The 25,501-nt window shown below is 45.0% G+C and overlaps 1 protein-coding gene across 1 annotated transcript; it reads right to left on the bottom strand.

The window, feature by feature from the left end:
* Positions 1-25,286, bottom strand: SERPINB5 (serpin family B member 5). Its single transcript, XM_043889561.1, has 7 exons — positions 25,149-25,286; positions 17,959-18,133; positions 15,911-16,048; positions 13,529-13,646; positions 10,525-10,667; positions 4,120-4,287; positions 1-2,293 (listed from the first exon to the last, which is right to left on the bottom strand). Exons 2-7 carry the CDS (start codon positions 18,124-18,126, stop codon positions 1,901-1,903), a joined length of 1,128 nt encoding a protein of 375 aa, XP_043745496.1. The 5' UTR covers positions 18,127-18,133; positions 25,149-25,286; the 3' UTR covers positions 1-1,900.
* Between the last annotated feature and the right edge of the window lie 215 nt (positions 25,287-25,501).

The raw sequence follows: 25,501 nt of genomic DNA, 5'->3' as shown, positions 1-25,501 counted from the left end.
TTATTCTCATTTCTGTTCATTCTACATCAATCCTCCCCGCAAAAAAATTTTGTCAGTGGTTGGCTTGCTTCTATTTCAAAATAGAAAATCTAACTTTCATGGGAAAAAGCAAGTCTTGTAATTCAATAATATTTTATTTTCAACAGCATAAAAGGAATTCAATACTGAGCCTTCAGAGCAAGAAGAAAGTTGAACCTATTTACAATGAAGCCGGTGGGGGTTGGGGAGCAGGGAAGGAGTTCTGCTGTCCTTCCAAATTCAAACCTTCCAGTCACCCTCTTTCTGCAGTGAATTAACACTTGAACTTGTGACACAGGTAACTTCTCAGAAACATCTTTAAAAACATGCAATTGTTGTGCGTTACCAACTAGCTATGTGCAGTAACTAAACCTGTAGACCCTGAGAAAAATACATACTGAGGCAGCAGGAGCATTTTCAGTTACCTGTCCTAACAGCATTAAGTTCCTCCCCCTTTCCCATTAAATCACAGCAAAGACACAAGTCCCTTCGAAACACGTAGCATTCTTTCAGTGGCTACTGTGAGTGTCCGGGTGCATTTAAGTCCTGGTGGTCAGACATCCACAAGCTTGAGTCGGTTAGAATTTCCTGCCAGTGGTCGGTCTCTCGCCAACCCAGCCACCAAGTGGGCGTTCTATCAAAAGTGAAAGTGATTTTTTTTTTAAAGTTAGCCTTAAATTATTTATTCTGCAGCAATCTGTTCCATCTTTTTCCATTGCTGTTGTTATTGGCCTTTATTGAGATATACTTGACATGAATCATTGCGCCAGTTTAAGGTGTTCAGTGTAATGACTGAATATTTGTGACTCATTACAGAATGACCACCACAATAAAGTGAGTTAACACATCGATCACCTCACCCGCCTACAATTTTGCATGTGTGTGGTGAGAACTTTTAAGATCTACTCTCTTAGCAACTTTCAAATATAGGATATGGTATTCTTAACTAGTGGATACCAAAGGGGAAAGGGGTGGGGTGGGAGGAATTAGATTAGAACTGACACATATACACTATTGCTAATATGCATGAAACAGACCAGTAATGGGACATACTGATTAGCACAGGGAACTCTACTTAACCCGCCATGCTGTTCTAAAGTGAAGTTTTATTAAGATCTGAACTTCCCACTGAGGTGCTGCCCTTGGGTTACCACAGGTCCAACTCTCCAAAATTCCACAAAGTTCTGAAAACAAAGTCTTTTCGTAAGCAGGAGACGCTCATTTGGCAGCACAACCTGATTTTGGGGATACCTAGTGTCTGCTTACTTTGCGCCAATATTCTACATTTTACGGCAGAAATATTAAGGTGTTGATTTATAGGGTGCTGCTCCAGTTTCTGTCAGTGGAATTCCATAACATACAGTATATGCAACATGTTATCTTTCTAAAATCCCCCCAAAGTCAGACTTTGAAGGAAATATTGGTCCCTTATGTTCAGCATAAGGAGCTGTGGGTGCACTGTCCCCAAGTCTCATTCATGCCAGAAAAGCTTTGCAGTGCCCATGTCCCAGGAAAAAGAGGATGTTTAGAACATTCTGCATCCCAGACAGGGACGGCTAAGCTTTGGTAATAAAAATCATCTAGATCCTCCTTAGAGGAATTTTCTTTGAGAAAGACTGTGTTCCTGCCAATAACTTTGGATTGTCTGACAAATAATGAACACGAATTTTTTTCTCTAAGGTGATTCCTTAAAGCACCATCTTCTAAGGGAGTTGGGAAGGAAAACAAAAACCCAAAAAAAGATTGGAAAAAAGGTCTATTAGGGTGAGTACCAGTGGCTTCCTGATCCAGCAGTATTAACAATTTATCATATTTAGAAAATGATTCTCTAGAGGCAGAGTCGGCAGAGAAGTTGGGTGGGACTTAACCCAGGCTCTGCCACTTAAGGAGAACAGAACTTGCCAAAGAAAATGATGTTTCGAGTTTTGTTGTGCCTGATGATGTAAATAAAGGGGTGGTCAGCATTGAACTCATCCTTGTGCTGCAGGATCCGTGACCCTGGCACCTCCATGGAATCCCCACCATCTTCAGTTATTTCTAAGGACACTCTGTGAATGACATTTGAGAGGGCCACTCCCTTCGTCTCTGACATCCCAGAGAAATCAGAGGTATCCTCATTAAAGATGTTTTTCAGCCCTAGGTTTTCCAGACTAGCCTTGGGATCAATCATCTTTTCCACCTTAAATTTTGGAATGGAGAGTTTGACTTTGGCATTGGCCATCGTGCTGGGATTTGTCCACTGCAAGAGCGTCTCTGAGTTGAGTTGTTTTTCGACCTGAAGGACAAAAAAGCAGAGGAAATTATTTTATTTCCAACTGTAAAAGATACTGCTCGATTAAAAGCATACAGTGTCATTGAGGGCCTGATTTGGAAGTACAGATTGTCCACCAAAGACAGAACTGACTCTGCAGTTTTGGCGTGTGATGAGGTTCTTTTAAAAATGGCCACCAAGCCACCTAGCATCATTCTCCTGCACACCTCATGACAATGGTCCCTTTGCCCTGAAATTTATGAGAGCATTTCTTTTAACTATAGAAGAGCTATATAGAGATGAATCCATGGTTTATGATGATGCATGGATAATGGTGAAATAAATATAAAATTAGAAAACTGTTTATGCATTATATTTACTGAAAGCTTATTTTAATTCCTCTACTAGGAAACCTAGAATATTTGTGCCCAAGGAATAGCATCAGATTTAATAAATTAAAACTAAAGTTACCCTTTTTAAAATGAGAATTTGAACTGTCTAGAGTCATTCTTTAAGACCATAGGTGACGAATGCATCCATTTCAGTTGGTTATTTTTAAATGAGAGATATGCAATGATGCGTAAAATGATTTAGTCATAAAATTCTTCATTGAGCAAATCTTAAATTGCTCCTTGCCCTTCCAATCTCTGCACTGGCTAGAGGAGAAATGCATGTACAACAGAGAATAATATCTTGACTGTTACTACATGGGGCAATCTGCACTGAAGTTACTCACATGAAACCTATAAAAATCAGGGAGATGACAAGGTCACAAACTGATCACCAGTTTTTTTTCTAATGGGGGAGGGAACCATTGGAATCTCTTGCTAATCTGTGATAAGTATTTTTCATGGATACTGTTTCATTTAAGACAAATTATTAAGACCAAAGCTTCCCGGGGGGTGCAGTGGTTAAAGAACCCGCCTGCCAATGCAGGAGATGCAAGAGATGCCGGTTCAATCCCTGGGTCAGGAAGAGCCCCCGGAGAAGAAAATGGCAGCCCACTCTAATATTCTTGCCCAAGAAATCCAATGGACAGAGGAACCTGGTGGACTATAAGAAGGAGAGAGAAGAATGGACAGAAGGAAAATGGAGACAGGAATTATGATTCCGTTCATACAGTGACGGATAAAACATACTGAGAACCAAAGTACGCGGGAGGCTGAGGCCAAGCTGGCCCATCTCCCGAGCCAGCGAGTGACTGAGCTGCGGTCCGAAATAAAGAAGTGACTCCTAGGTTCCTCAGAGAGGCACTCGGGGCTCAGGCGGTGAAGAATCCGCCTGCAACGCGGGGCCCGGGTTCGATCCCTGGGTAGGGAAGATCCGCTGGAGAAGGACATCCACTCCAGTATTCTTGCCTGGAGAATCCCGTGGACAGAGGAGCCTGGTGAGCCACAGTCTATGGGGTCATAAAGAGTCGGACACGCCTCAGCGGCTACGCACAGCGCAGCGCAGCCTGGAGTTCAGAACGTTGAGAACGCAGATGCCGGTCCCCTGGGCTCGCACTGCGAGTCTACGGCCCACACACGAGTCTGTGACGGTGGAGCAGCTGCCGAGCCCGCTGTGCCTGCGGCCCCTGGTGAACGCAGCACTCAGCGTTTCTAACTCCTGAGACTGCAGCGAGAACTAGAGGACCAGCGCGCGTGTGAACTTACAGTTCCTGGCACGCTGTGTGTACCAAATAAATATTAGCTGTTTTAATACTGAGGAGAAAAACCCCCAAAAGAACCCTGAAACCGTGGGAGACCATTGGGCAAGGCTAGCGGGTGCCCTCCGGCAGCCCTGCAAGGCGGCCCACGCGTCTCCTGGCGCCACTGCGCCTGCGCGCTGCATCCCGCCGTGCTCCTCACCTGCTCCAGGCCCGTGGGCCCATCCTCCACGTCCTTGGGTAGCAGGATGAGCATGCTCAGGTGCTTGTTCTGAAAGGGAAGCTCTATGATCTTACAGTTGACACCATCGATGTGGCCCATACAGAACGTGGCCTCCAGATTCATCATCTGCACTGGTTTGGTATCTGTCTGTAAAAGGAGAAGAAATTTGCTCTGCCTGCTTTTCACACACACACACACACAGCACACAGCACATAACTTTGTTCCTAATATAGCTTCAAGTTGTTATGGCTTAAAGCTGCCGCGGGGAATCCACACTGACAGAGATGGTCCTGTCAAGAGTTTATGACTTCCTCTGAAAAGTTCTTCATGTGCTTTATAACTTCAGGAACTATACATAATATGATACTGTATTTGCATATATAAAACTTTAAAAATAAGATGGCATGACTGGAAATATAAGCAAACATTAACTCAGGCTTTGTAGGTGCCTGTAATTACAAGATCTTTTACCCATTGCCGGTGGAGCTCACTTGAAAGTCAATTCCAGCGCAAACCCACATGTCCATTTACATAGCTTTTCCTCATAAAATGCCTATTATGGAGAAGTCAGCATATAGCAGAACAAAATCACGCTGAACAAGTCCTCTGTCTGCCTGTGGTTTTCGTCACCACCCCCCATCCCCTCTTCTTGCTCCAATCTGATTAGAGTCGAGGACCTCGGGTTTCGGTCTCAGATGTGACATAAACAGATGCCGAGACCTTCAGTGAGTCTCTGTAACCTCCCCGGGTCTCAGTTTCTCTGTCAGCAGCATGAGAACCGGAGCTCTCAGGATGGCCATCCCTCTTGGGGGAAGGTGAGGGGCAGGAATGGGGAGCTGGAGAGGGGAGGGGAGGGGGCTACACAGGACAGGGCAACCCTGGCTACACTTTTCCTTTAAAATATCTGGAATGAGGCAAAATATAAAGATTTTACAAAGGTGGTTGTTGGTTCATTGGTGTTTGTTATATTATTCTCTATAATTTACTGTACACTTTAAATATTTCCTAATTTTAAAAATTAAGAATGTTTACAAACAAAATCATCTCAAAGTCATTTACAGCTCCTATCACACGTCCTTCTCTCCAGGCAGCGCCCCAGGCCTTTTTTCTCTGTGTCCCCATTAATATCTGACCTTGTGTCTCTGCCACAGAGGTGACTCATTTTCTAAAGAAAAATTAATTCATACTAGGGAGTAAAAGACTGATAGTAATTTAGTGCAACTTATTGTCTGGGTTTATACCTCTCATGGGATGTTTGCCTGTTAACTGAATATCTTTGGGGGGAAATTTCAAACATCAAGTCTGCAGAAATAATAGTACAGTGAAGTTTTTATCTGGCATCTTCAACAGTAAGCTGAACCTTACCCAAAACTGTTTTCAAGCAAACTAGACCTTACTTGTTTTACTGTTTCTACATATATCCATTTTTACACTTGTCACAAGTTAGAAATATGCGTGTAAGACTTCCCTGGCGGATAACAATCCACCTGCCAGTGTAGGGGACACGGGTTTGACCCCTGGTCCAGGAAGATCCCACACACCGTGGAGCAACTAAGCCCTCACACTGCATCTCCAGCGCCCACACTCTAGAGCCTGAGAACTACAGCTCCTGAGTCCCTGCGCTGCAGCGACGGGACCCGAGTGCCTAGAGCCTGCGCCCCACGGAGAGGAGCCACGCAGTGAGGGGGCTGTGCACCCAGAGAAAGCCCTAGGACAGCAACGAAGACCCAGAACAACCAAAATACATAAATAGCAACGTGTAAATGCCAAAAAAGAGGAAAATACTTTTAAAAAAGAAATTTGTGTGTATGTGACATCCCCCACCCCATCCAGACTATAGTCAAAGCAGAAACCATGTTTTATACCTTGGTATATCCCAGCACAGAATAACTGCTCACTAAACATTTGGCTGTTATTAAATAACTGAAGACTTTGACTCTACATATAACCAGAAATAAAATTATGATTTTTTAAAAAAATACTACTTTTGCAATTAACTGTAATTCTTCTATTTCTCAAAGAAGATATAGATCTGTCTAAAAATCTCCATTAATTTAGATTACTAATATTTTTGGAATTCACAAAAACTGTCATCACCAAAAACTGTCATCTATTTCATTTTTCAGCACTGACTGTGGAAACAAACATCCCATTTTCTAAAATATAAATTAAGACATGTCTCTGAAAATAAGACTAAGTAACAACCATCCCAGAAAATACAGTATATGTGTGTGTGTGTGTTCACCTTTGTCAGAAGAGGTATTATACTAAACTTTTAATAATATAACTTCATCAATTTAGTGTAGCCCTTTAAAGACATAAAACCAAAGGACATGAGAAAAGTTTTAGTAGCATCACGCGAAAGTTTAGGAGCTGACAAAGGCAACTCAAAGGAAATGTAATAGCCTCTGCATTCAAAAGCAGGGTGTAGCCCCACACAGCCTTGAATAGTGTTTTATTTGATGAACCTCTGAGAGATCAATGGCATTTTAAATCCTTATTAATTCTCTTTCTAGAGTCCAAGACTCCAGGATGGTGATCCAACCTCGCTTTATGATTTAATAACAAGAATAAAGGAATCGCACACATTCTATCTCCTTTTGTGAAAACACTCAATAACATTTTCTTAAATGTAAAACCACAGACCTGAGCCCAATCAGCATGAGAGTTCGTGGTGAACTCACTCACTATTACAGGATTCTGATGACTTTCTGGGCTCGCCCTGCAGCTAGTATGAGAAGCACCATTAGCAACATCAACTCAATGGACATGAGTATGAGCAAACTCCAGGAGATGGTGAAGGAATGGGAAGACTGGTGCATTGCAGTCCATGGGGTCGCAAAGAGTCAGACGCGACTGAGCGACTGAACAACAACAGCTGTAGGTTCTAGGAGAGACCTGAAAACTAGCATCATCACAGGGGCTACGGGGTAAATAAGCTTCCTTCCGCTATACTGCTGACTGACACACAGTTCTGAGTCTGTGTTCTTATCACAAGCCAGATTTCATCAAACAAAACCAAATCACACCATCCTATAAATTTCTGGAGTTTCCCAGGTCCTCTAACTGATCTCAGAAGGAGAACAGTGAGTGGTCCTGCAGAGAGATCTTAGTTCCCTGCCCAGGAATTTTTTTTTTTTTCATTTATTTTTATTAGTTGGAGCCTAATTACTTTACAACATTGTAGTGGTTTTTGCCATACATTGACATGAGTCAGCCATAGATTTACATGTGTTCCCCATCCCGGTCCCCCCTCCCGCCCCCCTACCCATCCCATCCCTCCGGGTCTTCCCAGTGCACCAGCCCTGAGCACTTGTCTCATGCATCCAACCTGGACTGGTGATCTGTTTCACCCTTGATAGTATACTTGTTTCAATGCTATTCTCTCAGAACATCCCACCCTCACCTGCCCAGGAATTAAACCTGGGTAACCAGTGGCCATAGGACTGGAAAAGGTCAGTTTTCATTCCAATCCCAAAGAAAGGCAGTGCCAAAAAATGCTCAAACTACCGCACGATTGCACTCATCTCATACGCTAGTAAAGTAATGCTCAAAATTCTCCAAGCCAGGCTTCAGCAACGTGTGAACCGTGAACTTCCAGATGTTCAAGCTGGATTTAGAAAAGGCAGAGGAACCAGAGATCAAATTGCCAACATCTGCTGGATCATCGAAAAAGCAAGAGAGTTCCAGAAAAACATCTATTTCTGCTTTATTGACTATGCCAAAGACTTTGACTATGTGGATCACAATAAACTGTGGAAAATTCTCCAAGAGATGGGAATACCAGACCACCTGACCTGCCTCTTGAGAAACCTATATGCAGGTCAGGAAGCAACAGTTAGAACTGGACATGGAACAACAGACTGGTTCCAAATAGGAAAAGGAGTATGTCAAGGCTGTATATTGTCACCCTGCTTATTTAACTTATATGCAGAATACATCATGAGAAATGCTGGGCTGGAAGAAGCACAAGCTGGAATCAAAATTTCAGGGAGAAATATCAATAACCTCAGATATGCAGATGACACCACCCTTAGGGCAGAAAGTGAAGAGAAACTAAAAAGCCTCTTGATGAAAGTGAAAGAGGAGAGTGAAAAAGTTGGCTTAAAGCTCAACATTCAGAAAACTAAGATCATGGCATCTTGTCCTATCAGTTCATGGGAAATAGATGGGGAGACAGTGGGAACAGTGTCAGACTTTATTTCTGGGGGCTCCAAAATCACTGCAGATGGTGACTGCAGCCATGAAATTAAAAGACACTTACTCCTTAGAAGGAAACTTATGACCAACCTAGATAGCATATTAAAAAGCAGAGACATTACTTTGCCAAAAAAGGTCCGTCTAGTCAAGGCTATGGTTTTTCCAGTGGTCATGTATGGATGTGAGAGTTGGACTGTGAAGAAAGCTGAGCGTCGAAAAATTGATGCTTTTGAACTGCAAGGAGATGCAACCAGTCCATCCTAAAGGAGGTAAGTCCTGAGTGTTCATTGGAAGGACTGATGCTGAAACTGAAACTCCAATACTTTGGCCACCTCATGCGAAGAGCTGACGCATTGGAAAAGACCCTGATGCTGGGAGGGATTGGAGGCAGGAGGAGAAGGGGACGACAGAGGATGAGATGGCTGGATGGCATCATTGACTCAGTGGACATGAGTTTGGGTGAACTCCGGGAGTTGGTGATGGACAGGGAGGCCTGGCGCACTGCGATTCATGGGGTCGCCAAGAGTCGGATACGGCTGAGTGACTGAACTGAACTGAACTGAACCTGGATGAAAACCAAGAGTCCTGGCCACTAGACCACCAGGGACTAGAGGGTAGGAGGAAAGTCGGCCTGGCTCTTGCCCCTGTTTGAAAGCAATAATGTTTCAAGGAGGCAAAAATTATAAAAATGGGTACAAAGTTTATTATTAGAGACACACTACAATGTGTGGGCGAGTAAACAGGAAAACAGCTTGTTTCTCTACCTCAGAAGCAGAGCAGAGACGCACACCCGGAGAGAAAGGGTATCTATCGGCCGCCTCTCCAATGAGGGGGCGTGCAGTGAGTCAGAAGCTGGGCAGAGACCCCCGGAGACGTCCGGAGCGAGGAGGGCGCACTGAAGTGACGCAAGTCACTCATGCGCGACAATCCCCCCGTCACCCGCCCCCCCACCCCGTCTTTGTTTACCTTTGGCCAATTACCTTGTTTCTTTCTCACACCTGACTGGTCCATGGACCTCCCCAAGATGCATGTACAACTTTTCTTCTAAAATGGATCCCACCATGAGGGCTATGGGTGTTTGGCCACACTTATTGTGGGGTGGGGTCCCCTGGCTATTCAGCCCCCAAGAAGCCCCCCTGCACACAGGCAGACAGGGAAGACTTTCTTGACCTCAGGAGTGGGCACCTTATCTCTTTGCCTTAGCAGAGCTCAGCTTTTGCCACTAGCTTTGTCCTTGGGAGTGTCTGGGGGAGAACAAAGGCTCAGTTTTACTCCACGAGACAAACACCAGGCGTCCAGCCCAGAGGCCCACTGTCTCCCACCTCATCACGAAACGGTCAGTTTTCCAGTCTCAGGTCTATGACGTCATTATTCACTCAACAGTATTAAAACTATACTTCCCTGCAACGCAGGTTTGTAATTCTTCCCCATAATGACTCCCAGCCCTGGAGATGAGTAAGCTACGCTTTCTCCTTCACGGTCAGCAAGCACCTCAAAGCACTTTCTAAATTAAAATATCAGAACCATGTACTTTACTGCTAACAGGTGAGAAATGAGACCACAGAGGAGCTTGTTAACCTGGAATAAGATTCCCAAATAGTTATGTTTCATGATGATCCAAAGACCTCTGACGTTGTGATTTAGTTTGTTTCTTTTCTTTTCCTTTCTTATTAATGGCCCCAAATATCTGTAGCTATTTTCTGGTTGGTGATTTAGATTTAACCACTATGTTATAAGGGCTTCCCTGGTGGCTCAGACGGTAAAGAATCTGCCTGTCATGCAGGAGACCTGAGATCGATCCCTGGGTCAGGAAGATTCCCTGGAGAAGGGAATGAAAACCCACTCCAATATTCTTGCCTGGAGAATCCCATGGACAGAGGAGCCTGGCAGACCTCAGTCCACGGGGTCACAAAAGAGTTGGTCACAACTGAGAGACTAACCACACACTGTATTTTAAGCTCTGTAAAATCTTACTCAGACCCTGAGGACATCCCAGAAAAAGAATGAGAGTCTCTGGATTATGGAGTTTTTTCTACACTCACCCCCTGGCTGTTGTCTTGGGAAAAGATAACCTTTTGTGCCTTAGTTGTCCTCATTGGAGTGAATTCCCAGGGTCCAGTGCATGGCTGTGATTTTTCAGACCTACAGCTGGGATCCTCTGTCTGCTACACGCAGCCCACATACCTTGTTGATTCTGAAAGGGCATTCTTTGGTTTCTGACTCAGGAAATTTCTTCATCCACTTTCCAACAAAGTAGGCAGCATTAACCACAAGGATTTTGGTCTGGTCATTCACGCTGTTGTCAGCTAAAATGTTCTCAAAGTGGCCTGCAAACAATTTTAGGAAACCACAAATTGCACAGGGTTATTCTTCCAAACCACCTCTGATGTCCACATGCAAGACCACTCACTGGCTAGAGTCACACCTATAAGGTGGCTTGGTAGCCCAGCCCACCTCATTTCAAAAGGATCCCTTTCCTCCTTCCATCCCGCCACACCCAGCCTTTCTGAAGAGCCCTGGGGAGGAGGGTGGCGGGGAGCAGGGGAAGGAGGAGGAAAGCGCAGCCACTGCCGTGGCGTCTACTCCGCACTGAGGAAGACTCCCTGTTAAGTCCCGTGCCCAAGACTATGCATGAGCAGCGGGGAATTCAGGACTCAAAGCCAGTTCTTTGTGACTCCAAAGCCTGTGCGCATGGAGAAAAATGCCAGAAACCTTCTTTTCCACCCAGCCCTGCGCTCACTACTGGCTCGTGTCTCATCTCACTTCCCTCACGATGATCCTGGAGGGCAAAGGGCATCATCCCCATTTCACAGTTGAGGACACTGAGGCTGGGAGAGGCCAGGTGGCTCTCCAGGTTCACTCAGCTGCCAAGCACGTTTGATGCCCGGACAAAGCTCTCCTTTTTACCCCGAAGCTCCCACCCCTCCTCCTCAAATTGCCCTGTTGCCAGTGTGTCTGCACCCAGGGCAGCTACAATCACTACCATGGGCTCCATAACAACTGTAACTACCATGGAGCTCAAACCCTCAACAGCCAAAACAGTTCGATGGTGACAAACCCTTAATAAAGTCTTCGCTTTTGAAAAGCATTGATGTTTTTTGCAAAGGATTTTTCTTTGCCCTAATCTCTGAGATCTTCACACCACGGCTCAGACCCCCTCCCAGGCTGTGGCCAGGTGTGCAGGGACCGGCAGGGGTTTCATCGCCATCTTAAATTGTCAATGCAGGTTTTAACCAAGGGCCCTGGGTTTTCATTTTGCACTGGGACCTGCACATTTTGTAACCCATCCTGCCAGTTCTAGGTGATGAGCTGACTACGTAACAGCATCACTGAAGAAGGAGGGAGCTAGTTAATGGTGGGGTGTGTGTGTTAGTCACTCAGTCCTGTCCGACTTTTCACGATCCCATGGACTGTAGCCCGCCAGGCTCCCCCTCTGTCCATGGGATTTCCCAGGAAAGAATACTGGAGTGAGGAGCCGTTTCCTTCTCCAGGGTATCTTCCTGACCTAGAGATCGAACCAGTGTCTCCTGTACTGCAGGCAGATTCTTTACTGACTAAGCCACCACAGAAGCCCAAATGATCAAGTATGTTAACTTAAACCTCAAGCTTCTGATTTCAAATTCAGAAGTCTTTTCACTTAACTACCTTCTCCAGTAAAAAATTCAAGCTTATGAAGATTTTTAAATGGAGGCCGCTGGAGAGAAATGCAACTTGTTAACAAGTTTAAAAGCAAAACTGTTACACAGTAAATCAAATGGGAGCTCTTCTTCATATATGCATCTTTCTTTACATACGAAGTCAAAGAAAGTTCATTTCAATGACAAATATATATCGATGTACACATTTGTGTGTGGGCATACTACGGGCTTCCCAGATGACTCAGTGGTCAGGAACCCACCTACAGATGCAGGAGACATGGGTTCAATCCCTGGGATGGAAAGGTCCCCTGAAGGAGAAAATGGCAAGCTACTCCAATATTCTTGCCTGGAAAATCCCATGGACAGAAGCTATAGTCCTGGTGGGCTACAGTTCCTGGGGTCACAAAAGAGTCAGACACAACTTAGCAACTGAACAACAAGTACGTATCAACAAGAGTCGAACACAACTGAAGTGACTTAGCACACACACAGCCACGTGAACCTAAGTTAGACAATATACGCTCCACTGATACAGTAAACTGAGACTCCATATCCAAGTGCCTCCGTTAATAATGTCAGTGTCTGGGTTTCAATCTAGGTTTGAATGACTCCCAGCCCACGTCCTCCCCACGGCTGAGCCTGTGGTTACAGCAGCGGCCCCATCACTCCTGAGTCAGAGTGCCCAGGGGGCCACCTCACCACGGCGAGTCTCTGCTGCGGAAACACGTCCCTCCCCAGGCTCCGGGGAGCGCAGAGCACCCGAAAAACCCATGAGGTGCTGTGTCCCCCGCAGATATCTCCTTGTACAAATACAAATATGTCCCCAGGAAGGGGGACGTGAACACCGATTTGCACCCAAAATCATCTTAGCTCTGATTCCTTTCTAGCAAGGAAGACAACGCACAGAGAATTTTCATGGAGGGAGGAGCCAAGAAAGGGAGAGGCCTCAGGGAAGCGCTGAGCAAGAGGCAGGACCTGTGCTGCGCAAGAGGCCCGGGACCTGGGCTGCTCAAGAGGCCCGGGACCTGGGCTGCCTAGAGCAGCGACCGGGATGGAGGCTTGAGACAAGGTTGCACCGCGGTGGTCTGTCTTGTTCCACTTTTTCGACACTTTTTGACAACCTAAGGCCTTCCGTCCTTTTTTCCTTAATGAACTTGTAGAATTCTGAGCTGAAAGTAGCTTCGAGGATAATCAGTTTGCAGTCCAGGCCCTTCATTTCCTGGTTGAAAAACCAGTCTCGGAAACCGCCCCGAGCTGTCCTTTGTCAGAGGCACAGCCGGGGCTCCAGGAGGGCTTGTGGCAGCCTGTCCCGGAGCACGACAAGGCAGACTAAAACCGAAGCATCTGGAATTCCAGCCAACTCGTGACCTGAGGCAGGAGACGCCCAGAAACCCACATGGCTGAAACGGCTTGGTGCACAAGAATTCAGCTCGTGTACTGAAAACATTCAAAGGACCCTCCAGATGTTCAATTTTATACTTAACAGACTCATGAGAAGACACAGTCGATTTCCTTAGAGATTTATAGCAGAATAAGTAAAGGATACTTGCCATCTGTGAGTTCCTTAATCGAGCTGTTGATCTGACCTTTTGTTTCTTCCAATTTATCTTTGAAATCAACGGTCTCCATCTCTTTTGCATAGGGTCTCTTGGTGGAGCTGATGAACTCCTAAAAAACATCCAATTCATAAAATCACAAAGTCCTTAAAGTCTGTAGTCAAACCATTGTGTTCTTACACAATTCTAGCACAAGGACTTCTAAATGTCTATTACTATGGAGACACTTTCAAAATCTGTAACACAATATAAATTGAAACTTCGAGTAAAAATCAATGAATTTTCTTTGCATTGCTTCATTTGTTCAATTCTAAGACAATACAATTATTAAATGCCTCCATCAATTTCTTTCTTTGGGGGAGAAAAGAAATATTATGCTAAAGACACACAACAATTATATGAATTCCAATTTCAGAAATGCAAAAATGTAAATTTATGTATGTATGTTTTAGAATGGAAGAAATGCACAGAAAAGAGAACTCTATGAGAAGAAGGATCTAACCCACACTGAAATAAAGATTTTAAAGATGCTTGCTACTCAAAGTCTGGTCCAAGGACCAAGATGGGCAGCATCACCTGGGACCTTGTTAAAAATGCAGAATCTCAGGACTTCCCTGGTGTTCCAGCAGCTTAGACTCCATGCTCCCAATGCAGGGGATCTGGGTTCAATCCCTGGTCAGGGAACTAGACTGCATATGCAGCAACTAAGGCCCAGTGCAGCCAAATAAATAAAAAAATATTTAGGAAAAAGTGCAGAATCTCAGGCCCCACCCTAGACCTACTGAATCAGAATCTGAATTTTTAAGAAGATTCCCAGATGACTCACCTGCGCATTAAAGTTCGAAACAGTACTGCAAAGAACAGAGCAGTGTTTCTAATTAAAATGCTTGTTAAAAATGCAAAAGCATAAATCCCGTCCCTGGAGATCTTGATTCAAGTGACCCAGAGCCAAGGATACACATTTTCAGCACCAGGTAGTTGCGATGCAATTGGCCTTCCACAGACCACACCTGTTTCTACTGTTGCTAGTAAATCTGTGGATGACATACAACCCGCAGAAGCAATGGAAAGTACCCTTTTAAACAATTGCTTGCAACTCCTGGTTTGAAATAATTCAAAATGTTGAATGGAAGTTCAACCAAACTAAACACAGATTGATTAAATACCATGTCACTTCACTTCCGAGTACAGGACTCCCTGGATTTTTTTTCAGAGCAGTCAGAGCCTTAGCCAATTGGATTCTGTTCATTGCAACCCAAACTTGGGACTAAGTTACCATTTACTCACAGAGCTTAGAACATTCCAGAGACCGTGCAAGAGGAAGGGCCTCCACTGTCTTCACTGCCAGCAACAAAATGTGTTTAAGCATCCTTAAGGACCACCTAGGGAGTTTTTTTTTAATGTTTTTCATTCTTGGGCTCACATCTTAGTATTTCTTTAATTCCCCCAGGTTATTGTTGGAAGAAGGGCTGTGTGTGTGTGTTTAAGCAATAAAAACAAACTCACAACAGTATCTAGTGATCTACGTCCCCAAAAGATCCTTGCCAGAAAAGCAAACACTTATTTGAAGACAGTAAAACTAGGGCAAAATATTTAGTTAAATATTTTTATTTACCAGTTGGTAGTCCACCTTTTAGATTTGGAAAGCTTGAAATTCTGACCATCCGAACACAAACTGAACTCGATATTACTAAAGTAGAGAATGAGCATCTCTGTAGTTGAGGAAGTTGGCTACGTGTTTCAAGTGCAGATTTTTAAAATATTATGATACACTCTGGATCAAATTTAAGGATATTTCAGTGTTCTTTATATGATTCCTTCAAGAAACAGCTAAAACTACCACCACTGCCTTGTATGGATACCCACCTGACCAGCCTGGTAAAACAAACAAAACTAGTCCGTGACTGATGAAAACTGTCAATTCACACAATTATTATTTTTCTTACTGATTTTGGGAAACATCAGAAGAACACTGTGTGCATGAACAAGCAAGCTAAAGAACTCAAAATCTTTTCCCAGGTCACCTGCCCTTATGCTTAAGGACAAAGAGGTTTAAATTACAGGCTGTCTTACATCTATAGAGACGCATTTGTTAAGAGAGTTAGTAACCCCATTTTCCACCTCTCTCAGTGAGGAAGCTAAGAGAAAGGGTGGGGTTTATGGGTGTTTAAGAGGGAAAAGGAAGCTCATGGCTCCTCTGTATTTTAAGTTAAAATATGTGACTGCGATTCCCACTGTATTCAACCTCTCCCCTGGGATTAATTTATTTTAAATAAACCATAAATGAGCATCCTAGGAAAAGCTGTCGGTCTAACCATGAGAAAATGTCACCCCTGGTAAACAGCTGAACCTTGCTAATTGCGTTGAGTCACTTACTGTAGAAAGATTCAGAGATTTTTCTACGTAGAGCCGTTTAATTAATTTCAGGGAGTAAAAGGAACTCAGCTTGTTGACATCGGATGTTACTGTTTGAAATCCAAAGGGCACATCTTTGACATTTTCAAAATGAAGGACCTGTGAAGAAAAAAAAATCCCCATTACTCAGGAAGCGCTGCCTGCCCCCATGGCAGTGGACACAGGGCGACGATCAGCCTCCTGGGGACGGGGCCTGACCATCTGACGCAGAGACCACGGTGCTCTGTGGTTCCCAGAGAGCAAGGCTTCTCAACCTCAGCGCTGCTGGCAGTTCAGACGGGCTAATTCTAGGAGGAGGGGTGCAGGGGGCAGTGCTGGGCATTCCGACCCCCTGGATGCCAGTAGCACGCCTTCTTCCACTTGTGGCAGCAGAAGTGTCCCGGTCACCGGAGAATGTCCCTGAGAGGGTGAGGGAGGGAAGGGGCAGACTGTCCCCAGCTGAGAAACACCAGCATAAAGGTACTCATCTCTTGGTTTAACTATAAGGAAAATTTGCCCTTTCTTCAGAATGATGCCTCTATGCTTTTTTCCAAACTTGGAAAAGGTGGAAGTAGGTTAAAATTTATACCCAATTCAGAGACAAGAAGAGAGAAATTAATGCCAAGAGACAATCACTAGGCAGGTATCAGATTTCGGGATACAGGTGTCTCCAGAGTTCCTTCAGTGTCCTAACTAGTGCCAAATGAGCTGATGGTGTCATTTAAGGTAGGCAGCTCCATGCCATCTATGGCCTACGGTTTTGTAGTCCTGCCTTTCATCCTAGCCTGTACCTACTAGAAATGTCTTGCCCAACTCTCAGAACTTCACTTTCTGCTCTGCAAAATGGACTGACAACACCTAGTTGTCTAAATTGCCATGAGGATTACAGATACTATCTGTAAAACACCTAAAATATCATATGGATTCAAAATGTTAATAATTATTCTTATAGTAATAAGCCACTTAAAACCAGGATGCTATTTTCAGGCAGGCTTAAAACCTTTTATTTTATTCCTAACTTTTTTGTTCCAGCCAACAGCCCAGCATCATCTCCGCTCCACAGTGCCCGAAACACGACGTGAGGATAACATCTCCCCTTCCTAACCCACAATAACCGAGCCCGGATGCCACACCTCAGGTGACATCACTTACAGGCACACTGCACCCATGAGGCACACAGCCTCAGTCCTGCAGGGTCAGATTGGCTGGCCCACAGTGCTACATTACTGTCACACCTATTGACAGGCACACAGGCCAGAAAGTTAAAGAGCCCAAGTAACCACTGTAGGAGAACAACAGCATGCACAGAAAAGGCCCTTATCGTTACTGAGGAGCAGGCGCAGGACCAGAAAGGCTCTTTTCTGTCTCTTCTCTAATGGCAGGTGAGGAATGAGGAAAGGGAGATGGGGTAGGGATGGTGCAGCGGGAGAAAGATGGATGAAAAGATGAAGCTCCTCTCCCCACAAAAAAAGTTTCCTTTTCAAGTCCCACTCAATTTCAAGTGTAAATTCTCCATTGAAATAAGCATGGATATATTCTATCTATCCAGTAGGGATATAGAATAGGGCAGAATATACTATAGAGCAGAATACAGCGGAGCCTGCATCTTAATACACAGCATGATGCTATAAATAAATTCTGTGCGTAAGACAGAGGGTGTAGATATACACTCTTCCCGGTTGGGGTATCTGCAGCCGAACATTAACAAACATCATCTTGATTGACACTTACATTCTAACAGGTAAAAAGATGTCACATGACTTGTCAAAGGCCACTTGTTAGTGGCAATGCTTTTGATTGTCTAGTTAATCCCCGGGTTCTCCCCACGACATGGTGCCTGTTCTAAATGTGGGTTGCAGGCCAGATAAATGAGCTTTCACATTTAAAAAGCAAATTGAGAGAGTGCTAGAAATGGCAAAATACTCAACCCTAAGCAAATCTGACCACAGAACCTCACTGCCTTTCCCCAGGTACCACCTGTGCATTATTACTCTTTTCTACTCAAAGCAGAGGCAAGCTGTGGGCCTTACCTGTCCAATTTCATCTGCTGTGTCCCCTTTGGCACCGACTTGAGCAAGTGACAGAGAGGTGGACAGACAGATGGGAGAGAAGAGGACGTTGTCCGCTGGCTCCTTTTCACACAGCTGTTTGTACAGGTCAACTGCAAAGGCCGAATTTGCCAGTCGCAGGGCCTCCATTGTGGGCCTGGGACAAAGAACAAGAGAGAGGTTATTTCTAAAGCATCTTTCCAGTGTCCTCAACTGCATCCAGCCAACCCAGTAAGAATCGTAGTCAAAGTCACGGACTAGGGTAGAAGAGAGGCAGGAACTTCCTATAAGTGCAAATCTAAAGCCAGTGGTGAAGAAACTCCTCCACGTCCTGAGGTCTGAGTGTCCAGACGTGAGGTCCTCTCTCTGGACAGCTCTGCCCCGAACCTCCAAATTCAGGCCCACTCGGCTACAAACGCCACTGTCAGGAGTGGGATTAGTTTAACTAATTAGATTAACTGTCAGTGGGGATGCCTCTTCTCTGCATGTGGTCAGGACAATCGTCAACACTGATGAAAATCAGTTGGTTATTTATCTGTACTGTTTCAATTAGGATTTAGGTTAAACCATCAAAAACAGTCAAGTCACAGCAGTTCTGTGTGATTCCAGTTAGGGAGAGAGAGGGCAGCTTCAGCTAAAAATATGGAGCCCAGGGCTCAGTGGTAAAGAATCTGTCTGCAATGCAGGAGACCCAGGTTCAATCCCTGGGTCGGGAAGATCCCCTGGAGAAGGGCATGGCAACCCACTCCAGTGTCCTTGCCTGGAGAATCCCATGGACGGAGGAGCCCGATGGGCTACAGTCCATGGGGTCCAAGAAGAGTCAGACACGACTGAGCGACTAAACAAGAACAACACAAGGGAGACAGCAGCAGCGGGCCTCCTCTGGTCCCGCCTGAGAACCCGTTACTCAAGCAGAGGCTCTCCAGGCGAGTCTACAGATCCCCTGGCGGCCCGAAGATCCTTTCAGCGGGTCCATGAGGTTGGAACTATTGTCATAGTAGTACTTAGACATCATCTTCCTTTCACTCTTACTCTCTCAAAAATACACAGTGGAGTTTTCCAGAGACTATGGTGGTGGTGGTGGTTTAGTCACTCAGTCGTCTATGAAACCAAATGTTAAAGAGATTTGCAGAAATGAAAAATGATGTTACTCTTCTCTTTGTATTATTGCACTTTAGAAAACAGTTATTTTTCATAAAAGTATGTTACCCATGTTACTATGCTTACAATATTGTTATTTTTAATGAGCTAATAAAATATTTCAAAAACTTTTCAGCTTTAATTTCTAACTTAATACCAATAGATACAACCAACATTAAAAAAAAAAAAAACTGTGGGATTCTCAGTTGTTTTTAAGAGTGTAAAGGGGTCTGGAGGTTAACAAGTTTGACGACTGCTCTGCCAAGGAAAGGCCCGCCTATCTGTCCAGTCCTAGGGCAGCAGATGTTGACCCTGAAGGCTCCTGGGCAAATCCAGCAGTCAGGGCACAGTCCTTTCTAGAAGCAAAGTTGAGCTGCATGAACCCCTCAGCTCTGCCCGACCCCAGGATAGCATATAAGGGGCAGCATTACCCCTGGATGACCACCCCACGGATCAGGGTTGGAAGCATCCCCCCAAGGCACTCAAGCACTGTGCAGCCGTGTGTTCAGATAGCAAGAGTGAACACGACGCGGAAGGTCCTCGGGTAGGAAGTCCCCGGCCTCGGACGAAGCATCAACACTCAAGACAGAGGGCTCTGTCAGTCAGGAGCCAAGGATGCCTTAGAGTCAAACGCACAAACAGGATCTCAACTTTGCACCTCACCCCTGAACAGAAATTCAAAATGCCAAGACGAGACACTAAGATCAAGGAACGTGTCCCTGGTCTTCAAACAGTTCTTCAGAATTCTCCCTTTTATGAGACATGTGGCTTATGTGTAGGACAGACTTTAAAAGATCATAATAAATCTCAGTCACAAGTTTATTAGCAAAAAAAAAAAAAAAGAAAAACAACTTTTCTGTTGCCCCATTCAAGCTCACTGATCTTTTCCAGTGACTGCTTTCTCCCATGTCCAATAAGTACAGCCAAGTGACCCCAGCATTTTCATTATGAACCTGTGATCCAGTGGGGAAGAGTCCAAGCTCCCAATGCAGGGGACCCGGGCTTGATCTCTGGTCAGGGAACTAGATCCCACATGTTGCACGTAAAACCAACCACAGCCAAATAAATAAATAAAAACAGACATTAAAAACATTTTTTTTTTAAAAAGGTAACCTGAAGTCAGGCCAGGGATCTTACACTTCTTGAAGGCCTAGTACCTTTCTCTCTCTCCTCTGGGGAGGGCGGGGGCTGTGACAGGAGAGTGAACTCTCAGGGGAAGGAGACCCCCATGAGGAGGGCAGAAGGCAGGGAGACACACAGAAGCACGTGACCCTCTCAGGGAGATTAAAAGGTCTGGAATCCCCAAGAAACTTTCAGGACAAGAAGTCTGGCTTTCTCCAGCAGTGACTTTAACAATAATACTGCACTTATCTATGAGTAAAATTCAACAGGAGATATTTATCTACCAAATAGAAAAGGCTAAATGAGCTATTTCTTCACCCAGTAGAGAAACCTAAACCCAAATGCCTGCAAACTTCTCAAAGTTTCAACAGCTGAAGCCCTAACCACACTAATAACAATACAAAAACACAACAACTACTTCTGTTTGTTGTTTTAACAAACACAAGTAGTTCTTCCAGGCATGTATTTCCAACCAGCTAAGAGGAGAAATTGGAATAATTTTGCATCATTTATAACAAACTTTAAAGCTTGACGTCTTTTGTGTGTTTAAAGCCTTGGAGTAATCTGCTGAGGAAGTTTGACTGCAAACATCTAAATGTGGATCCCACAAGTGGATCAAAGGGTGAGGATGGAAGCATCTTTCATTCATTAATTACAACATTCTGAGATCTGTTTCATCTGAATGGGTCTACGTGAATACAAGATCATGGTGGCTTTAAGCACAGTTAATTACACAACATAGTTAACACTGTGTTGCAATCCAAGCTTAGATTCAGTCCCTGTTGGAGAATGTAGATCAGGACACACTTAACATCTAAGTTGGCCATAGAGACAAGTAATCAGTCAAATGTTGCCTGATAAATCTGATCAGTTGCTTGGTAATTAGCTCCAAGTGATCTAAAAACACTGTAAAGCTTTCTGGTCTGAGATAGTTCAAGGGAAGAATTTGGCCACAGACAATTGCTACCTCCCTGTGCTGCAAATTGAAGCATTTCAACAAATCATGGCAACTTTAGCAAAGCATGCACAAGAAAATGGGTCAGGTTCCTAAGCAGACCATTTTGCATGAGCAAATGCTATAAAAATTAGAACTTCCACATGGCCCAGCAATCACATTACTGGGCATATACCCTGAGAAAACCATAATTCAAAAACAGACACGTACTCCAATGTCCGTTGCAGCACTATTTGTTAATACAATAGCCAGGACGTGGAAGCAACCTAAGAGTCCATCAACAGGTGAATGGGTAAAGAAGATGTGGTACATATATACAATGGAATATTACTCAGCCATAAAAAGGAACAAAACTGAATCATTTGTAGAGATGTGGATGGACCCTGAGTCTGTCATACAGAGTGAAGTAAGTCAGCAAGAGAAAAACAAGTATCGTACATTAACACATGTGTGTGAAATCATGTATGATGAAATCTAGATTCATCTGGTACAAATGAATCTAGTTCCAGGCAGAAATAGAGATGCAGACATAGAGAACAAATATGTGGACACAGTGCGGGGTGTTGGGAGCAGGCAGGATGAACCGGGAGATTAAGTTTGACATAAACACACTACCATGGATAAAATAGATGGTGTGAGAACCTGCTGAATCATACTGGGAACTCAGCCTGGGGCTCTGTGGGATCCAGAGGGCTGGGATGGGGGGAGAGGGATGGGAGGGAAGCCCAAGAGGGAGGCGATGTGAGTATCCAAATAGCAGATTCGCATCATAGCACAGCAGAAATTTACATAACTTTGTAAAGCAATTATACTCTAGTAAAAAAAATAAATAAATAAGGATACAAGAACCAAGATTAGCAATTCCTATACGGTAAATTTACATATCGAATGACCTGATCAGAGTGCTAAAGCTGCAGTCTTCATTTTGTTATTCCATTATTACAGAGATAATGTCTTTCATTTTCATGAAAACCTAATGATTAGAACAAGTAAGGAGAATTTCATTTACAGCTTCAACATGGAAGACACTACATCCTTTAGTCACTCTAAAGTTTAAAAGACATTTTTATTTTAATCAGAGAAATGTGAGAGAGAAGTTAAAGTAGTAATACAAATACAATAAACAACAAAAAGTTCTAAGAATTTCATTGTAAAGTTGCCGTTTTGTTTTTATTATTTGCAATACGTCCTAAAGTCATAAACCTTTAAAGGCAGACAAGACCCTGGCCCCACCTCTTCATTTTAAAGGTGAGGGAAGGGAGGGACACAGAGATAAAGCGATTCTCCCAGGCCACCCACGCGGGAGTGAGAGTGGTCAAACCAGACCCAGCACTTACGTCTTCTCTGCTCCTGATTCCTGACCACACCTATCACCTTCCTTCTCAGTAATTGTCTTTGCTGACATTTGCTCCCTCAGGAGCCTTTAGGGTTCCAAAAACCCTCCATGTCTTGGATTACCCCTTTAGAGACATCAAGATACCTTACATGTTTTCTTCTTCTTTTTTTTTAACTTACATGATTTCTTTCTTTTCAATCAAAACAAAACTTTTCCCTCCCTGATTTTTCTACTGGAAGAAACTCTTGTTCTCTACCACTAGTGTTGCAAACTATCAATATTACACTGCTTTCATTTAATAAGTATCGACTGAGCATCTAACAGTGTGTGTCGGCACCACCCTAGACACGAACAAATCAGGTTTCCGCCTCCAAAGAGCTGACACCTAATGGCATGATATGTCTTAGGCACGATGGGTGTTTTGACGGAGGGCACAAGTTATCCTGCAGCTCTTAGGCGAGACAGTGCACTCCTAGTAGAAATCTCAGCGAGGACTCCTCAGAGACAGTGACATCTGATAAGGCACACTAAAGGGGGGTCCTAAAGAACAAAGAGGAGTGAGCCATGCACCAGGCGGACGAGAGAGAACTGAGCGTTCAGAGACAGCAATGAATGGAGTCCTGAATGAATGGAGAGGCCTGTGGTTGGGTGTGAGGACAGGCAGGGAACTCACTTCTCCAGACTCACAGCTGCTCATCGGCCCCTGCACGATTTCTAACACTTCTAATGCATATAAGCCAATATTCCCCCAGACTTTTCATCTGTAGACAATCTGGGTGAGATAACGGTCCTTTGGTGGAGACAGTCTTTAGGCAACGCCTTAAGAAATTTTGCCTATTGCAACAACTATAATGGAAGGTCTAGAAACACAGTATCAGGACTTCCCTGGTGGTCCAGTGGTTAAGACTCCGAGCTCCCAATGCAGGGGCACAGGTTCAATCCCTGGGCGGGGAACTAAGATCCCACATCCTCACAGTGTGGCTAAAAAATACATAAAAAATAAAAACATGGTCTCTGCTGTTTGCTTTCCAACCTCACAAGGAAAAAAGTCAGAGCGAGATTAAGAAAACAGGAGATCTCACAGCTTCTTCCATGTGAAAGAATAGAGTGAGTCTGAATGAAATGAGTAAGTAACCTGAAAAGCGCTTTGTTAGCGGGAAAGAACAACGTGACTCTCAGTGGTAAGGTTGAATACTTGATTTCGGATGGAGAGGAGCCTCTGCTTCTCGCAGATATCCTGAATCATCACATTTGCTCCCACCTGTTTAGAAGCCTGATCTTTACCGCAGAGCCATCTGTCTGCTGCCTAACCGTAAACTAGGGCCAGACTCGCCACATCAGGATGACCAAGACTGCCGAGACTCCACACCCTCAAACAGAACCCGCAAACCAGAGGGACTGAAGTGGCAGAACTCAGGTGCTAGGAAGCAAAAGTATAAACTTGCCAACTCATATGGAGAATCCTTTCTTCAGACAAGCTTCCATCTCTACGCCCATCCAGGAACCTATTAAACGCTTACATATACTGGTGGGACTAAGGTTTGGATGCACCCAGTTCTATTCAAATCCTCTTCAGTGATGTAGGGGTGACAGAGCTGTTAAGAAAATTCCTGGTGGGACTTCGCTGGCGGTCCAGTGGTTAAGACTCTGCACTTCCAATACAGGGGCCATGGGTTCAATCCCTGCTCTAAAAACGAAAATCCCACATGCCGAAGGGCGTGGCCAAAAGAATGAAAAGAAAATTCATGGTGACCTGGAAAAGACCACGATCTGTGAGTCTGACGGCTTGGATTCCACTTCGTCCTGCCCTATGTCAGCTGAGGGACTCGCAAGACAGGGGACGGGGACCTGAAGGATGTATCAGACCCCCAGGTCTGCTCATCTGAGCCTGGCCTGATTAGGAGCCTGCAGAACAGCCTGGCCTGTTAACGGCTCTTTAGTGTGACAGGCTTAAAGAAAGCCATCAACACAGTCGCTTCCCTGAGGAAGAAACTATGAGCCAACCTGTTCGAAAAGTCGCCCAAGAACACACGCTGGAAATATGAGATTCGCTTCAAGTATCTTGAAACCCAGATGGGAGAGAGACTACTTCCAGGCCGGAAGAACGCAGGTGCAAATAAACGGACAGAAACTGGATGCTTTAAAAGGCGCAGAAGAGCGATTCCGAAGTCTGAACCTCACAGCTCAGCGCCAGCCAGGAAGGCGGCCAGACGCTCCTGTGCGTCTCCGCTTCCTCAGGTTAGGGCCCACACCCTCTTTGGAACCTGCGCCGCAAAACATTCTGAGCTCCAAGGCAGGGCTGAAAACGTCCTCAGAAATAATTCTCCCCCGCAAATCACTCTTTCCCGCCCGCTCCCCTCCCCATATACACCAAAACCTCCCGGCTGTGCCGCTTCGGCATATTCTGACCTTGTACATGGCATGCCTGGCTCCCAAAGGACCGGGAGCGGCAAACGCTGCCCTTGCAGAGGTGATGGCCACGCGCAGCCGACAGCCCACCGGCGAAAAGACGCGGTTCTGCCCACTCTGCACCATCGCAAATCATCTCAAAGAGCTTTTCTTTTAAAACTTGTCCAAAACAGGGACACCACCAAGCCCTGCTACCTGCGCTTTGCTTACCTGAAGTTACAGCGGTCCAGGAAAACGCACGGTCGGGAAAAGGAAAACCGGGTGCAGACAGACCTGGACGTGCGAGCAGCTCAGAGGGGCAGGAGCGGCTCACCTGAGCTCGCCCGCGGCCACGCCCACCGGGTCCGCCACGCCCACTGGGGGCCCGCCCATCGGAGCCCCGAAGTGACCGGGGCCACGCCCACCGGGCCCGCCCCGCCCATCGGGCGCCGTCCCTCCCACTTCTGCGCCTGCTCTTCTGGCTCCCGCCTCTTGGCAGCTTGTCCACGATTGAAAAGAATGATTCAGACTGAAGTTGCTGTTGTCTGCACAGCTTCTGAAGGCCTCCAGCGTGCTCAGGCAGG

The sequence above is a fragment of the Cervus elaphus genome, chromosome 27 (genome assembly GCF_910594005.1).
Source record: "Cervus elaphus chromosome 27, mCerEla1.1, whole genome shotgun sequence".
NCBI classification, from domain to species: Eukaryota; Metazoa; Chordata; class Mammalia; order Artiodactyla; family Cervidae; genus Cervus; species Cervus elaphus.
The sequence above is the reverse complement of the archived record's forward strand: the minus strand, read 5'-3'. Positions and strand labels throughout refer to the sequence as shown.

Bases quoted from the DNA above. Each gene is read 5' to 3' on its own strand.
- SERPINB5 (XM_043889561.1), bottom strand. From the start codon at position 18,126: ATGGAGGCCCTGCGACTGGCAAATTCGGCCTTTGCAGTTGACCTGTAC. The intron at 13,647-15,910 runs GTAAGTGACTCA...GATGTTTTTTAG, and splicing joins AATCTCTGAATCTTTCTACA to GAGTTCATCAGCTCCACCAA. The intron at 10,668-13,528 runs GCAAGTATCCTT...AATTGTTTGCAG, and splicing joins GATTAAGGAACTCACAGATG to GCCACTTTGAGAACATTTTA.